General features: G+C 39.4%; 1 protein-coding gene across 1 annotated transcript; it reads left to right on the forward strand.

Annotated features, from left to right (window-relative positions):
- Positions 1-816: 816 nt before the first annotated feature.
- Positions 817-10,817, forward strand: LOC133304834 (lysine-specific demethylase REF6). The gene is made up of 7 exons (XM_061504895.1): positions 817-1,780; positions 3,011-3,089; positions 4,048-4,115; positions 4,264-4,414; positions 4,783-5,477; positions 6,467-7,141; positions 8,210-10,817. The coding sequence occupies exons 1-7, from the start codon at positions 946-948 to the stop codon at positions 10,558-10,560; spliced, it is 4,854 nt and encodes a 1,617-aa protein (XP_061360879.1). The 5' UTR covers positions 817-945; the 3' UTR covers positions 10,561-10,817.
- The last annotated feature ends 5,955 nt before the right edge of the window (positions 10,818-16,772 follow it).

Consider the following 16,772-nt stretch of genomic DNA (forward strand, 5'->3'; position numbering starts at 1 on the left):
ATGCATGCAAACCAAAAAGGAAAGTAAAACAGGGAAGGTTTTTAATGTTAAACTTGTAATTAGCTAGGAGATTGTTATCATTTGTTAATGCTACTGATTTTTACAATAAAGAAAAATGATTAATTGAGTACACGACAATCAAATCAAACCAAATATATATAACTATAATTATACAGAGAGAGAGAGAGAGTGTGTTGGAGACTGTGATGTGATTATACATTAATGATGGTGGCTAATTTGCATGATATTTTTTTCACTCAAGACCATATGTAGAATTCAGTTATTTCATGCAGGCAGGGCCTTGTAGAGGGGCCCCCCACTACTTGTTAGAGTACTACTGGCATGTCCCATACCATTAGTCCGTAAAGCACCAATCACATTAAGACACATGTCTCATTTTAAGGGACCTTCGTCCCTGACGTGTCACCAGTAGGTGGGTGGGGGTGGGGTCGTATTTGACTCTCCTTGTCCTAGAACAAAACCGTGAGGACTGACGTGTCATAGGGATTGATCTGCAAAATACAGGAAAAGTTGAAAGCGGCAGAGAAGGGCACATCTGCAAAAATAGTTTACCAATGTTTATTTATCCAGAAACAAAAAAACGCCAAAAGGGCATTAAATACGAATGGCAATTTCAGTAAATAAAAGGAGAAAACAATGGCATTAATTTAAACAAAGCCACAATAAAACCCCCCCAACTCACACAAACAACACTGACATGAATACACTAGTAGTGCTAGTACTAAAACCAGTGTTACTACCCTGCTAGTGTAGTGTTGCTGCTTCATTCAATTCAATTCAATTCAATTCGTCTTCCTCTGTAGCATTTTGAAAACAGAGGAAGTAGTAAAGTAAAGTAAAAGCGCATCATAGAATCTGAATAAACTTATTGCGTGCGTGTTCAATGAGAATCCCAAATCTGTGCCTCTGCCTCTGCCTCTGTTAATGACAGGTTCAGAGGGAAACGGTGACGTTTTTCCATGGCTGAAATCGATGCCTCTGGCGCCGGAGTACAGGCCAAGCGTGGCGGAGTTCCAAGATCCAATTGGTTACATTTTCAAGATCGAGAAGGAAGCTTCAAACTACGGCATCTGCAAAATCATTCCACCGTTTCCACCTTCTTCAAAGAAAACCGCCATCGCCAACCTGAACCGCTCACTTCCGAACCCTACATTCACCACTCGCCAGCAGCAGATCGGCTTCTGTCCCCGGAAACCCCGTCCGGTTCAGCGTCCGGTTTGGCAGAGTGGGGACCACTACACCTTTCAGGAATTCGAAGCCAAAGCCAAATCCTTCGAGAAAACTTACCTCAAGCTCAAGCGCCATAACAAGAAGGGACAGGGACAGGGACAGGGACAAGCACAAGGACCGCTTGAAACTGAGACACTCTTTTGGAAGGCCACCGTTGACAAACCCTTCTCCGTTGAGTATGCTAACGACATGCCGGGTTCCGCCTTCGCCGCCGCGAAATGTAGGGACTCAGGGGATCCCCCTGCGACTCTTGCTGACACTGCTTGGAACATGAGAGGGGTTTCTAGGGCCAATGGTTCTCTCTTGAGGTTCATGAAGGAGGAGATTCCTGGTGTCACTTCCCCTATGGTTTATGTTGCCATGTTGTTCAGCTGGTTCGCTTGGCATGTCGAGGATCATGACTTGCACAGCTTGAATTACCTCCATATGGGTGCTGGCAAGACCTGGTATGGTGTGCCCCGTGATGCCGCCGTTGCGTTTGAGGAGGTTGTTAGGGTTCATGGCTATGGTGGAGAGATAAACCCTCTTGGTGAGACTCTCACTACTACTACACTAATTATTTTTTTGTTTTAATCACTCACTCTGTTGTGGTTGCATACAACAACATTGTTGAATTTAGCTGGCAAATGACCAAAATGACATTTGAATATTGTGTTTTGTTCATTGAGTTTCTGTCTAAGTATGCATTTCCTGCATACTTGTGAAATGGTCAACTTTTGAAAGGTTAGTTAGGTTCTTGAGGCTGGCAAGATATGTTGATTGCCAGTGGAAGGTATTATGGCTCTGCACTCTGCATCTGTCTACATTCTTTGCTTCTTCTCCAATATGGAGTTTCTGGTGTTCTATTAATTGTTTGGGGATTGATATGGACTTCTATTGACTTTTCCAGAGGATTACGGAGTAAATTTGTGTGCCGTGATCTCTTTTGTGTTGTTTGGCTGAACTTGTAAATAGTTGTTTGGAACCAATTTGTTGTTCGGAAAATCATTTTCTCTGATCTGACACAGAATCTCCTGCAGTGTGCTGTTGTCAGCAAGATGTGGAGATATTCGCGGCCATGGAAAATGTTAATATATGTACTCTTTTACTATTTGTTTCATTTCTTTTGGCATGATGTGCATTTTCACCAATAAATTGAAGGATGCATGCTTGTTTCATGTCATGCTCTCACGATCATTATTTTCAGATCAAGGCATGATTGCTAAAAACAAGATTCACTACTGAAATCATAGGAGTTTATGATTTAAGTTTCAACCCTCTGTTTTAATTTCAGCCTGTTAAAAGTGGGTGAAATTATAATTTTAATGAAAGATGACAAAATTAGCGTTTATGTTGTGGATTTAAGGATTCCAATTCATTTCTTTAGGAGGCAACAAATGGGTCTAACGATTGAAGAAAATTTTGATAAAATCTTACTGTTTGGGATTAAAAAATCTACCCTCATTTGAGTAGGCACACCTGTCTTGCACTTGCTCTCTTCAAATACATCACTTAACAGAACCTTCAACCTTCTAGGTTTCTTGTTATGTGTAAGCTATCTTATTTGTTTATTAATTTATCGTCTTTTCTTTCAGCTTTGATGTATCATGTTTTATTTTTCAATCAATGTGCAATAAAAGATATTGGTTGGTCCCATCTGGGACAAGTGAGTGGAACTGATAGTGATTTCCATATGTTAAGAGGATGATACTTGACTTCTGTGTTTACATATGGATTCACACGCTACAAAACTTACATGGGTCTTGTTTCCCTTCAACAGTGACATTTGCTATTCTTGGTGAGAAAAACACGGTGATGTCGCCCGAAGTATTTATTAGTGCAGGTGTTCCATGTTGCAGGTACTAATTTTATGAATGTCATACTGTAGTTTGTGGTGATCTTATTTGGTAAATCCTCTGGATAAATCTCAAGCATAAATTACTTACACTACCAGTTTTACTGTGGCCTGTGTGTGGTGCTATTTACTTTGAATATCTTCTGCTTGATTTTATCCTACACAAATGAATTTCAACTTTAAAGCTGTTGAAGTTCAGTTGCAATTTCAAATACAATCTTGCTGGAAATGTATTCCTAGTCAAAAAAATGAACTTTATTATTATTATTATTATTATTTTAACTATTATTGCTGCATCCATTTCCATTTCCATTTGCATTTTTTTTTTCCGTTGTTGTTTGGCTACTACCCTTTGAAATTATTTGTTTGGCGTGCTAAATGATTATTGAGTGCTCCTTCACCTTTAAGCAGTTTCTGATGGTTAGTTTTGAAGTTTTTGGTAGAAACAAGGAAACCATAATGGTGTGGCAGTGGATAGTTTATGCAGTTGTCTGCTGTATTTGGTTGGAGTGGAACATCCTCATCTTTAAGGGATTCTCTTTTCCTCTAGATATGCTTTGCATAGGATTGTATTCAAGCCTTCTCTCTGGTGCTCTGCCAAGGCTGTGTCCGGGGATTTCCCATTTCCGATATGCAGGGAGATGGAAAAGCCTTGCTGTATACTTGGTTCTCTGTATTTTTCCTTTTTCTTTTTTCAACATCAACACCACCTATATCCCAAACTCTTCCTTTTTTTTTTTAAATAAAAAAATCTTTCTCTGCTTAAAAGAATATAATATCTTCACCTCACCCTAGTTGCTGTTACACTCTTCTCTGTCTATTTTTTTTTTTTTAAATATTGAAATAATGGATGTTAATAATCATCATTGGAATCATTAGAATCCATTATTGTTATTATTTTGGTGACCCTGTATGGTGGTGTACATGCATCTTAACTTCAACTTTCAACTGCTTTGATTCAGGTTAGTGCAAAATGCTGGGGAATTTGTTGTGACATTTCCAAGAGCCTATCACACAGGGTTTAGTCATGGTAAAGACACTTATAATATAAGAATGTTACTTATAGGATAAAGGACTCTCTCTTTCTCTGTCTCTTTTGTTTGGGGGAGGGGGGTGACGTTATTTTTGTTTCTGCCAATAGTTGAATTTTTCTAATGCTTTGAATGTATGCTGTGTAGGTTTTAATTGTGGAGAGGCAGCTAACATTGCAACACCTGAGTGGTTGAATGTTGCTAAAGATGCTGCTATTCGGAGGGCTTCAATAAATTATCCTCCCATGGTTTCACATTTCCAGTTACTTTATGACCTTGCCTTAGCTTTGTGTTCTAGGTTTGTCTTTCCCTATTGTAGCTCTTATAATTATCTATTAGAGTGTGCTGCCAATATCTTACCAGAATTATCTTGTTTTCTTGTCGTTTGAGTATATTGATGCAATTATTAATATTATTAACTTAATAGATTTTCAAGATGTAATCGGATTCCCCAATTTAAAATTCTGTGGATGATTCATTCTAGACATAAACTGTGTGTGTATTAATTTTTGAACAGCTTTTAATAGCGATTTGCATTTTTGGGCTTTCGTTGTTTGGAACTTCATGTAATGTGATTTGATCATGGTACAAATACAATGATTCTGATGACAATATGAGCTGTTATAACATATGCTCCCAGTAAATATTCTTGTTTTCTCCACGCAGAATCCCTGGGGGCATAAGTGCTGAACCACGGAGTTCTCGTCTTAAAGATAAGAAGAAGGGTGAAGGAGAAACTGTAATCAAAGAACTATTTGTACAGGATGTTTTACAAAACAATGATCTGCTTTATGAACTTGGGAAAGGATCTGCTATAGTACTTCTTCCTCGTAGCTCAGTTGACATTTCTGTTTGCTCAAAATTACGTGTTGGATCCCAACAACTAAAAGTGAACCCTGGGTTTTCCCTCAATTTATGCAATTCAAAGGGAATAAATTCCTCAAAAGGTTTTGTTTCTGATGATCTGGTGTTCAACAGGAATCATGGAATCAAGCAAGAAAAATGTTTCTATTCTATGAAAGACAAATTTACTACATTGTGTGAAAGGAACAGGATTTCCTCATTCAATGCAAATGGTAACATATGCACTTCAAGTTCTAAGCCACTGCAAAGAGATATTGAAAGAGAAATTAGTCAAGGAGATGGGTTGTCAGATCAGAGACTGTTTTCATGTGTCACATGTGGAATATTGAGCTTTTCCTGTGTTGCTATTGTACAGCCTAGAGAACCAGCAGCTAGATATCTTATGTCAGCTGATTGTAGCTTCTTTAATGATTGGATTGTTGGTTCTGGAGTATCTAGCAATAAATTTACTATTTCCCATCAAGATGCTACTGTTCCTGATCCAAATATGTATACAGGCAGGTTTTATAAGTTCGATTTCTAGAATTCCATATTTCGATTCATGTTGTATCAAAAAAGGTTTTTGGGTTTCTTCAGATCTTTTTGTATCATATGCTCATAAGGAAATATGTCTATTTTTTCGGTCAGTGTCTTTCTGCTTTTAAGATCTGAACTGCATGGTCAGCCTATCCTGACAATTTTCTACTGTAGAGCAGAAACACAAATGCTGTGCCTGTAGGTTATGACCTGTATCTGCATTCAAGAGTTAAGGAATAGGGAGTTGACTAAATGAGAGATACTTACCAGACTTCACCAATTAAGAGAGGAATAAACAAATTTGTATACTTCAGAGTTCTGGCATGCCTCTTTTTTTAGCCCCCTCTAGTTTTGGATTGGTATTTTTCTGTTAAAACTTTATTCTGTTTGGAAACAGTTATCTTTTTTTCCCCCTCTTGAATATTTCCTTTTGTTAAAGATTGATTATATATAAATTAGCTAATATCAATCTGGGCTTTAGTATAACTTATTTATCTATCTTCTATTTCAATTTTCTCTTATTGTCCTTTGGGACTTATTTGGGGTCCAGAAGGTTGGTTTGGATCCTGTAGTGCTTTTGTAAACCAGGGAAATGGTTGAGTTGATTAGTTGTAATAATTAAATCCTGAACTCCAGAAGACAAGAAGAGTGTCTTGCCTTTTGTGATGGTTGAAGAAGCTTTGAGTTGTCCTGCCATCAATGCCATGAACTCATCATTAGTTACATTATAGTGAATCTCATTATCAGGTTTTAGTTGGGATAATAGGAGAAAAGGAACATGAACTAAGGCCTGATGCAAAGCCTTTATGGTGTGCATAAGTAAGCAGAACTTGGGTATCTAAGCAGTTAAATGCCTTTTATATCTCCCTTGCTTTATCTCTTAAAAGTTTGCATTGTATAAATTTTAGTTTCAATCTTCCTTAGCAATGATTTAGGTAAAAGTACTGATCCATTTTGTTCTGTTATGAAGGGTGGATGAAAAAGAATGACCAAGATGGTTTATATGATGCTCTAGTTCAATCTGCTCAATACCGGAAACAAACTGCAAATCGAAATTATGAGGAGGCTTTAAATACTGAAAAAGAAAAAGGCAATACTGCTCTGGCATTATTGGCTTCAGCATATGGAAATTCTTCAGACTCTGAGGATGATCAGGGTGACCCAGATATTGCAATTGACGGTCATGAATCAAATGTGATAAACTCTAAATCAGGAAAACTACCTTCTAATTTTCAAGATTTTCATGCTAGTTCCGTGACTAAAATTGACATGGGAGATGATGTTCCTTCAAAGAGTGCCAATCATGAAGATTATATGCATCACAGATTTGAGTGTAATTTGAGTCATCAGTCTTTTGATCACACTTTTGAGAAACAGGATTGTGATATTATTTCAGGGTTTACATTTAAAAATATGAGGGAAGTGCTGAATTCCACCTCTAATTGTTCCCAAGATGCTCATGATTCTGAAAAGTCATTGTCAGTCAAGGCTATGGTTCCCGTTGATAAGAAAAATGCTTCATTGGTGCCACAATCTGATGAAGACTCATCTAGAATGCATGTATTCTGTCTAGAGCATGCTGCAGAAGCAGAGAAGCAACTTCGTCCAATAGGTGGAGCCCACATATTGCTCCTATGTCATCCAGGTCTGGGGGTTGATCTATTGACTATTCATTTTATGCTTTGTTTATCTCATGCCCAAGTTCTTGCAAAAAAAATTCTACTCCTCGCCTTTTGCCACTTTTTGTTCTTTGAGAATAAACACTTAGTAATTTCAGAGTTTAAGCTGGTTAAGAAACAAGGGAACCTTTGTTATGAAATATGAGTCTTGTCATGGAAGTGATGTCAGTTTATGTTGCAAGGTAAGAAAAGTTCCTTTTTCTTCTTGATGAAAAGGTTATCAAACTTTACTAAGAGTTTGAATTTGATTCACTGTCAGTGTGAAACTTTTTACAGTAATGGAAATAAAAGATACTACATTACTGTAGCAGCCAAGATTTATAGTAAAATCTTTTAACTGTTTTTTAAATAGGTAGCACCATACGGTTTGCTGATAGTGTAAATTTTTTTACATTATCTGTAAAAATCATGATTCTGATTTATTTTTTATTTTGTTCTTTTTTTATTTAGTTATTTTTTAAGCCATAGACTTGTACAAAGGTATTGTGTGATCATGAATGACACAAGAAACTGGCATTTTACTCGTTCTCATATTTCAGCCTTAGGTAGAATTTGGTAGACTTGAGAATGGGACGGAACATAACATATGGATCGTGTTCTATGTTCTGTACATTTTAAAAATAGAACATAACGGGTTAAAATATAGTACACTTTGGTTTCATTAAAAGAGGTGGAACCATGGAAAACAGAAGAGGGCAAAACCGTTCCACTCTGTTCTATCCGCATACCAAACGTTACCTTAGGGAAATCCTTTTAGTTCATGTTTGTCCAACTATGATGGGTTATAACCATAATCATTCACAAGCCACGGTATCTAAAATGATGTTTCTTTCTGATTTGAAAAAGTATTTTCCATATAGTTATAGATCGATGATAGTTGGTGTGTATTACCTAATTGCTACTGATTAAATGTATCTTTATTTTCTGCATCTCTTATAGGATTATGATTACTAGTGTTTATGTTGTATAGTCTCTGTTACTAGTTTTCCTCCTGTAAGCAAATAATTAATAATTTATTATTCATATTTCTGTAGATTATCCCAAGATAGAGGCTGAAGCAAAGTTTGTGGCAGAAGATTTGGGGATTGGTTACATGTGGAAGAATATTGCATACAAGCATGCCACCAAAGAGGATGAGGAGATGATCCAGTCAGCTCTGGATAGCGAGGAAGCTATTCCTGGGAATGGGGACTGGGCTGTAAAGCTAGGAATCAATCTCTTTTACAGTGCAAATCTTAGCCGCTCTCCTCTTTATAGTAAGCAGATGCCTTACAATTCTGTTATATATTATGTATTTGGGCGTAACTCTCCAGCAAGCTCACCCATACAACCAAAGGTCTATCAGAGAAGAGCCAACAGGCAGAAAAAGGTAGTTGCTGGGAAATGGTGTGGAAAAGTTTGGATGTCCAATCAGGTCCATCCCCTCTTAGCAAAAAGAGATTCTGAAGATGTTGAGGATGAGAAAAGCTTATATGGGTGGATATTACCTGATGAGAAAATTGAGAGATCGGAAAGTACCCACAAAGGCGAAACTAGTATCAGAAAATCAGGCAGGAAAAGGAAAATGACTGTAGAAAGTGGACGAACCAGGAAAGGCAGTTTTGTCGAGAGAGATGTGTTTTCGGATAATTCCACTGAAGATAAACCCAACCCTCAGCCAAGGAGGATTCTTAGAAATAAGCAAGCCAAGCATATTGAGAGAGATGGTGCAGCTTTGGTTGGAGATTATTCTCCTCCATATCATCATAGAAAACCTATAAGCAAGCAAACAAATTGCACTGAAAGTGATGCAGTTTCTGATGATTCACATGATGATAATTATCATATGCGGCGCAGGAGGAATGTTAATGTCAAAAAAGCTAAATTTATTTACAATGATGTGGTTTCAGGTGATACAGTGAACTATGATTCCGATTGGCAGCAGAGGGGAGAACTTAGCAGCAAGGAAGTTGAAGACACAGAGAGAGATGCAATTTCAGAGGATTCTTTGGATGTTGGTTCTCCTCAGCTGCATAGGAAGACTTCTCAAAGCAAGCATGCCAAATACATTGAAGAAGATGTGATTTCTGATGACCAAATGGAGAATCCTTTTCAGAAGCAGCAAAGGAGAATTCCTAAAAGCAGGCAAGGCAAATCCCTTGCTGAAAAGGATATAATGATATCTGATGATAACCTGGAGCTGAACATCCAGAAGAAGCAGCAGAGGAATCCTAAAAGCAGGCAAGCCAAATGCCTTACTGGAGAGGACATTATATCAGACGACCAACTGGAGGGCCATTATCGCAAGTATCGAAGAAGGACTCCTAAAGGCACGCAAGCCAACTGCGAAGCAGGGGAAGATGTAATGTCTGACAACCAATTGGAGGATTGCTTTCAGAAGCAGGTAACAAGTTTTTCTAGGACAAGGCAAAATAAAGGCATTGATAGAGAAGTTAAAAATGTAATCCAATTGGAGGATCACTTTCAGAAGCAGCAGAGAAGATTTCCCAGGAGCAGGCAAAACAAACGCATTGATAGAGAAGTTATGGATGACTCGGCTGAAAGTATTTCTCATCTGCTGCATAGAACTCCTAAAACGAAGCAAGCTAAATGCATGAACGAAGATGATATGCATTCAGATGATGAAATGGAAGATGATTCTCTTCAGCAGCACAGGAGAACTCTTCGAAGTAAACAATCTAAACCAAAGACACTTAAAGAGATGAAACAAGCTAACCCTCCCCAAGTGAAAAACCAGACATTGCGGCCTGTAAAACGAGGGGCTCAGATCCAGATGAAATCAAAGGCTCCTCAGCAAATAAAGCAGCCTTCTCATTTACGGAATAAACAATCTGGTAACTCCAGAGAGTTATGTTTACATATGGATGTGGAGGAAGATGGTGGACCTAGCACACGCCTTAGGAAGAGAGTCCCAAAAGCTCAGGAGTCGGAAGGAAAATCAAAGGACAAGCAAACCAAAAGGAAAAAGGTGAAGAATGCTACAGCGGCAAAGGTTTCAGCTGGCCATGCCAAAATGAAGGATGAGGAAGCAGAATACCAGTGTGACATTGAGGGGTGCACCATGAGTTTTGGGTCAAAACAGGAGCTAGTGCATCATAAGAGAAATATCTGTCCTGTAAAAGGGTGTGGGAAGAAGTTTTTCTCACACAAATATCTGGTGCAGCACCGTCGAGTTCATGAGGATGACAGGCCCCTAAAGTGCCCTTGGAAGGGGTGCAAGATGACTTTCAAGTGGGCATGGGCTCGTACTGAACATATTCGAGTCCACACTGGTGCGCGTCCTTATGTCTGTGCTGAGCCAGGCTGTGGGCAAACATTCAGATTTGTGTCTGATTTCAGTCGTCATAAGCGAAAGACTGGTCATTCAACAAAGAAGACTCGTTAATAGCAAGTGTAATAGATGTGATTGTTACTTAACATGGTTTATGAATTTAATGAATCCATTGCTCAATTGACCGGGCTAGGACTAGGTTTTACAGACAGTTTAGGATATCCCTGCAATTGCCATTTGTAGTAACTATTAATTCTGTTTGCTTCGGGTCTTCAACCCATTTGTTTATTACAATTAATGCAATTGCTTGGATCTGGAAACATGATTCTCATCCAGTTCATATCACATGCAAATGCTGTTCCAACATTTATGCTACGTGAATTGTGATGAATTTGTTGCATGGCCATTCCTTAATTACCGTGTCACCTGCTTGGTACAAGTCATGCGCTAAGCAATAGGCATGCTCCAAGAGGTCGTGGCCACGAGATGCCCTGCAAAGGTCAGGGTATTCATGTATGGTTTATTGAAGGGTATGTTGAATAAACTTTAAATGGTTTTTTAGTTTTATATTTAATAGTCTTAATTAAGCAGTCTTGTTTTTAGGTAAGTGAAAGGCCAAGAGTTGTGAGAAAGCGAAAGGCCAAGAGTTAGAAGAAAATGAGAGGCCAAGAGTTGGAAGTTTAATTTTGTGGTTTATGGCTATTTTAATGTTAGGTTCGTGAAAAGGCAATCTACTGCCTATATAAACTAATCCATATTGTAAGCAAAGGACACAGAGTAAAAGTTGAAGAGAAATACAAGTTTTGTTCTCTGAAGTTGTCTTCTCCACCAGAAAATAGTTGTTTTTTTTTATTTAGTGATACCACAAATTGGTATCAGAGCTATGGAAAGGGGGAGTGATATGGCACTACCTAAGTTGACGAAGGAGAACTACGAGAATTGGAGCATCCAGATGAAGGCTCTTCTCGGATCCCAGGACGCTTGGGAGAATGTTCAAGCAGGTTTTGTAGAACCACAGGATACTGGAGGCTATTCGGCGGCTCAAACTAAAGCGTTGAAAGAGACACGTGCAAAAGACAAGCTGGCGTTATTCATGCTCTTCCGAGCTGTAGACGAATCCGGGTTCGAGAAGATAGCAAATTGTGAGACCTCAAAGGCAGCCTGGGACATCTTGGCAAATGTCTATAGAGGAGCTAACCGGGTTAAACAAGTCCGGCTTCAAACAAGTCCGGCTTCAAACCCTTCGTGCCGAGTTGGAGGGAATGAAGATGAAGGACACAGAAGGAGTATCCGGGTTCGTTGCCCGGGTTCAAGGAATTGTGAACCAGTTGAAACGGAATGGAGAAGATATACCTGACACCAGAGTGGTGGAGAAAATCTTGAGATCTTTGACAGACCAGTTCGAAAACGTGGTTTGTGCGATAGAGGAGTCCAAGGATCTGTCTACACTCACCATTGACGAGTTGGCGGGTTCCCTTGAAGCGCATGAACAAAGAAAGAAGAAGAAGGAGGAAACTCTTGAGCAGGCACTTCAGACCAAAGCAACAATTAAAGATGAGAAGATGCTCTATTCTCAAAATTTCTGAGGTAGAGGACGTGGCCGCAGTGGACGAGGTACTAGCCGTGGTGGTAGAGGTCGAGGCCGAAGTCAAGAAGTGTATAGTGATGAGGTAGGACAGTCAAATCAACAAAACTGGAGAGGACGAGGACGAGGTCGACGAGGAGGTCGGTCACATTATTCAAACATCGAGTGTCACAAATGTGGAAAGTTTGGTCACTATGCGAAAGATTGTAACTCGGACAAGTGTTACAACTGTGGCAAAGTCGGACATTTCGCAAGAGAATGCAGAGAGGAGAAAAAGGTGGAGGAGACGTCCAACCTAGCCACAGAAGGCGAGATGAAGGATGGTGTCTTGTTAATGACACACAGTGAAGGAAGTCCTGACGATGACATGGAGTGGTATCTTGACACGGGTGCGAGCAACCACATGTGCGGACATAAACACTTCTTCAAGGAGATGATAAAAGTGGAAACCAGACATGTTTCGTTCGGGGATGCCTCAAAGGTTGAGGTAAAAGGCCGAGGTACGATCTGTTTCCTACAAAAGGACGGGTTAATTGGCTCAATTCGAGATGTGTACTATGTACCCGACCTAAAAAGCAATATTTTAAGCATGGGTCAACTGATGGAGAAAGGTTACTCCGTTATTATGAAAGACCGGGTATTGAATTTGAAAGATGAGCAAGGTCGGATGATAGTCCGAGTTCAAATGGGTAAGAATCGTATGTATAAACTGAATTTGAAATGTGTTCAGGTTGAATGTTTACAAGCCGAGGTAGAAGATAAGGCGTCACTTTGGCATCTCCGGTTTGGTCACCTACATTATGGTGGTCTAACCAAGTTGGCAGAGAAAAAGATGGTGGACGGGTTACCTGACATAAACTTTGAAGGAAAGTTTTGTGAGAGTTGTGTACTTGGCAAGCATGCCAGGACCACGTTTCAGAAGATGGCAAGATTCCGGGCTAAGCAACCTCTGGAACTAATACATACCGACTTGTGTGGACCCATCAATCCGGGTTCCTTCAGCGGTAAGAAGTATTTTATTTCCTTTATTGATGATTTCTCACGGAAAACTTGGGTTTACTTTCTGAAGGAGAAGTCCGAGGTGTTTGATGTGTTCAAAAAGTTCAAGGTGATGATTGAGAAAGCAACAGGAAGCTATATCAAATCGGTGCGGTCTGACAGAGGTGGGGAATATACCTCAACAGCGTTTATGTCGTTCTGTGAGGAACAAGGGATAAGGAGGTTTCTAACAGCACCATACTCACCACAACAGAATGGTGTGGCTGAAAGGAAGAACCGGACTATTCTTGACATGGTTCGGTCAATGCTGAAGAACAAAAGGATGCCGAAGGAGTTTTACGCGGAAGCTGTGCAGTGTGCTGTGTATGTGCAGAACCGATGTCCACATTCAAGCTTGGATGACAAAACACCACAGGAAGCATGGAGCGGTCAAAAGCCTTCAGTGGCTCATCTCAGAGTTTTTGGTAGTGTGGCCTATGCACACATACCGGACCAGCTCAGAACCAAGCTTGAGGATAAAAGCAAGAAATATGTTTTTATTGGATATGATGAAAAAACAAAGGGGTATAAGCTGTTTGACCCCGTCAACAAGAAAGTCATAGTGAGCAGAGATGTAAAGCTCAATGAAGCAAATGAGTGGGACTGGAGCAATTCATCTGAGATAAACTTTGAAGACGGAATCACAACACAAATTATCAACCCGGCAAGTCCTGAAGCTTCTGATGATGAAGACGAGGTACGACAACCCAGGATGCGAAGCATACAAGACATATATGAGTCAACAAGTGAGGTACATTTTGTTTGTCTTCTTGCAGACTCTGAGAACATAAGTTTTGAAGAAGCCATCCGAGATAAGAAATGGCAAGACGCCATGGATGAGGAGATAGAAGCCATTGACCGAAATAACACATGGGAGTTAGCCGAGCTACCAAAAGGAAGTCGGCCCATTGGAGTGAAGTGGGTGTTCAAGAAGAAGATGAATGCTCAAGGAGAGATAGAACGATATAAAGCTCGGCTAGTTGCAAAAGGTTATAAGCAGAAGGCTGGAATTGACTATGACGAGGTGTTTGCCCCTGTTACAAGGATGGAGACAATTCGGCTACTCATCTCACAGGCTGCTCAATACAGATGGCCAATACATCAAATGGATGTAAAGTCGGCATTCCTGAATGGTGTTCTTGAAGAAGAAGTTTATGTGGAACAACCGCTGGGCTACATGAAGGCAAGAGAAGAGAAGAAGGTGCTGAGATTGAAGAAAGCACTTTACGGGTTGAAGCAAGCACCACGAGCATGGAATGCTCGTATTGACAAATATTTCAAGGAGAATGGACTTGAACAATGTCCATATGAACATACTGTGTATGTCAAGAAAAATGGAGGAGACTTGTTAATTGTAGCTCTTTATGTTGACGACCTCATTTTTATGGGAAACAATGCCAAGATGATACAAGAGTTCAAGAGCACAATGACAAGAGAGTTCGAAATGACAGATCTCGGTTTTATGAAGTTCTTTCTCGGTTTGGAAGTAAAACAAAATGAGAAGGGAATCTTCGTGTCACAGGAGGCTTATGCAAAAAAGATTTTGAAAAAGTACAAGATGGAAGATTGCAACCCGGTTTCAACACCAATGGAACCCGGTTCAAAACTTTCTAAGTTTGATGGAGGAGACCGTGTTGATGCAAGCAAGTACAGAAGTTTGGTGGGAAGCCTACGCTATATCACATGCACGAGGCCGGATATCTCGTTGAGTGTCGGCATAGTAAGTCGGTTCATGGAGGAGCCAAGATACACACATTGGAAGGCGGTAAAGAGAATTCTGAGGTATGTTCAAGGTACAGTTTCACATGGGTTACACTGATCGAGCTCGGTAAAATACAAGTTGATTGGATATTTTGACAGTGATTGGTGTGGAGACGTAGATGATCGAAAGAGCACGGCTGGTTATGTGTTTTTCATGGGCAACACGGCATTCACTTGGATTTCGAAGAAACAACCTATTGTGACACTGTCGACATGTGAAGCTGAATATGTAGCTGCATCTTGGTGTGTTTGTCATGCAATGTGGCTCAGGAATTTGCTAAGCAAGCTGGAGGAAAAACAAGTCGGCCAAACTGTGATCCGAATTGACAATAAGTCGGCTATAGAGCTAGCAAAGAACCCGGTAAATCATGAAAGAAGCAAGCATATTGACGTCCGATTTCACTTCATCCGGGATCAAGTAAAGGAAGGAAATGTGGAGCTAACACACGTGACCAGTCAAGAGCAAGTCGAGGACATCTTCACAAAGCCACTACCGACGGTGCTGCTCAACAATTGCAAGAAGATGCTTGGGATGAAAGATGGCAGAAGCATTTAAGTTTATGGAGGAGTTTTGTTGAATAAACTTTAAATGGTTTTTTAGTTTTATATTTAATAGTCTTAATTAAGCAGTCTTGTTTTTAGGTAAGTGAAAGGCCAAGAGTTGTGAGAAAGTGAAAGGCCAAGAGTTAGAAGAAAATGAGAGGCCAAGAGTTGAAAGTTTAATTTTGTGGTTTATGGCTATTTTAATGTTAGGTTCATGAAAAGGCAATCTACTGCCTATATAAACTAATCCATATTGTAAGCAAAGGACACAGAGTAAAAGTTGAAGAGAAATACAAGTTTTGTTCTCTGAAGTTGTCTTCTCCACCAGAAAATAGTTGTTTTTTTTTTATTTAGTGATACCACAGGGTATGCCACCTTTTTCTGCGTCAGACTTAATGTTTTTTTCTTCCATCTTAGTAACGCATACCTTTTCTGGTTTTGTTTTTTCATGTAGAATTATTTTTAAACGTGAGAATCAATTTTAGGGGATGAGGTGCTATTGTTGTTGTGAAATAATCAATTTTAAGAGAGTAAGTTTTATGTTTCAACATGTTTATTTAAAATACTGCTCTCCTCGGAGTATGGTTCGAAGGCTACCCCCTCATTGGAACAACGGGTGCATTGAGCTTCGCTACTGGAGGAAGGATGAGACTAATCCCCCCTTCGAGGACAGAGGCACGTCCTCTGGCCCTCAAAGATTTTTCAAGAATTTGCTTGAGACAAGGTTTGAACCCCTAACCCAATCAAATCCTTGGAAGCTCAGTTGCTAAATACTGCTCTTGGAGGTTAAATACTGCTCTCCTTTGATAAATGAGATAACTATCTTATGTTGTAAAGAGAAGATGAATGAGTCCTATCATTATAAGAGAAAAAAAAAATGGAGTGCAAAAATCGAAGTGAAAGAGCACGAGACAAGTTATCTCCTATGAAAGGATAGTAATAAAGCCCTATAAATAAAGAGGAACATCCAAATGGCATTCTTGTTCTAACAAAAATATGTAATAGCACCAAATGATGGTAGCTCAATTTGTGCATGGGAGTTGAGTAGGTGGGAGTGAAAATATGTGTTCGATCCTTCTCAATACCATCTTTAGAAGGGATTTAAAGTCTTAATTCTAGATCCGCCCCAAACAAGATTGTCTCCCGTGATTTATCCACACACAAAAATGTAATAGCAAATTGTTATTTTTGCACTCATAAGGTGGCTTAGTGATAAACAAGCTTGAGTTCAGTGTCAAGTATTAAACTCAATGTCAACCTCAATAACACCTTTATTTTTCAAACTGATTAATTTCAGACTTAAAAATAAAAAAAATATTTCTTTCGTCCAAACATAGGTTGAATTCATGGATAAACAAACATCTTTTTTATTTTTTACCCATATCGTTGGATCGTAATG

The sequence above is a fragment of the Gastrolobium bilobum genome, unplaced genomic scaffold, assembly GCF_033153095.1.
Source record: "Gastrolobium bilobum isolate Gb01-03AN ecotype WA unplaced genomic scaffold, APGP_CSIRO_Gbil_v1 utg896, whole genome shotgun sequence".
In the NCBI taxonomy this organism is placed as follows: domain Eukaryota; kingdom Viridiplantae; phylum Streptophyta; class Magnoliopsida; order Fabales; family Fabaceae; genus Gastrolobium; species Gastrolobium bilobum.

What these genes read in the sequence shown, in the direction of transcription:
- LOC133304834 (XM_061504895.1), top strand. Translation starts at nt 946, where the DNA reads ATGACAGGTTCAGAGGGAAACGGTGACGTTTTTCCATGGCTGAAATCG. An exon ending in TGGAGAGATAAACCCTCTTG is followed by an intron (nt 1,781 to 3,010) that starts GTGAGACTCTCA and finishes TCCCTTCAACAG; the next exon opens with TGACATTTGCTATTCTTGGT. An exon ending in GCAGGTGTTCCATGTTGCAG is followed by an intron (nt 3,090 to 4,047) that starts GTACTAATTTTA and finishes GCTTTGATTCAG; the next exon opens with GTTAGTGCAAAATGCTGGGG.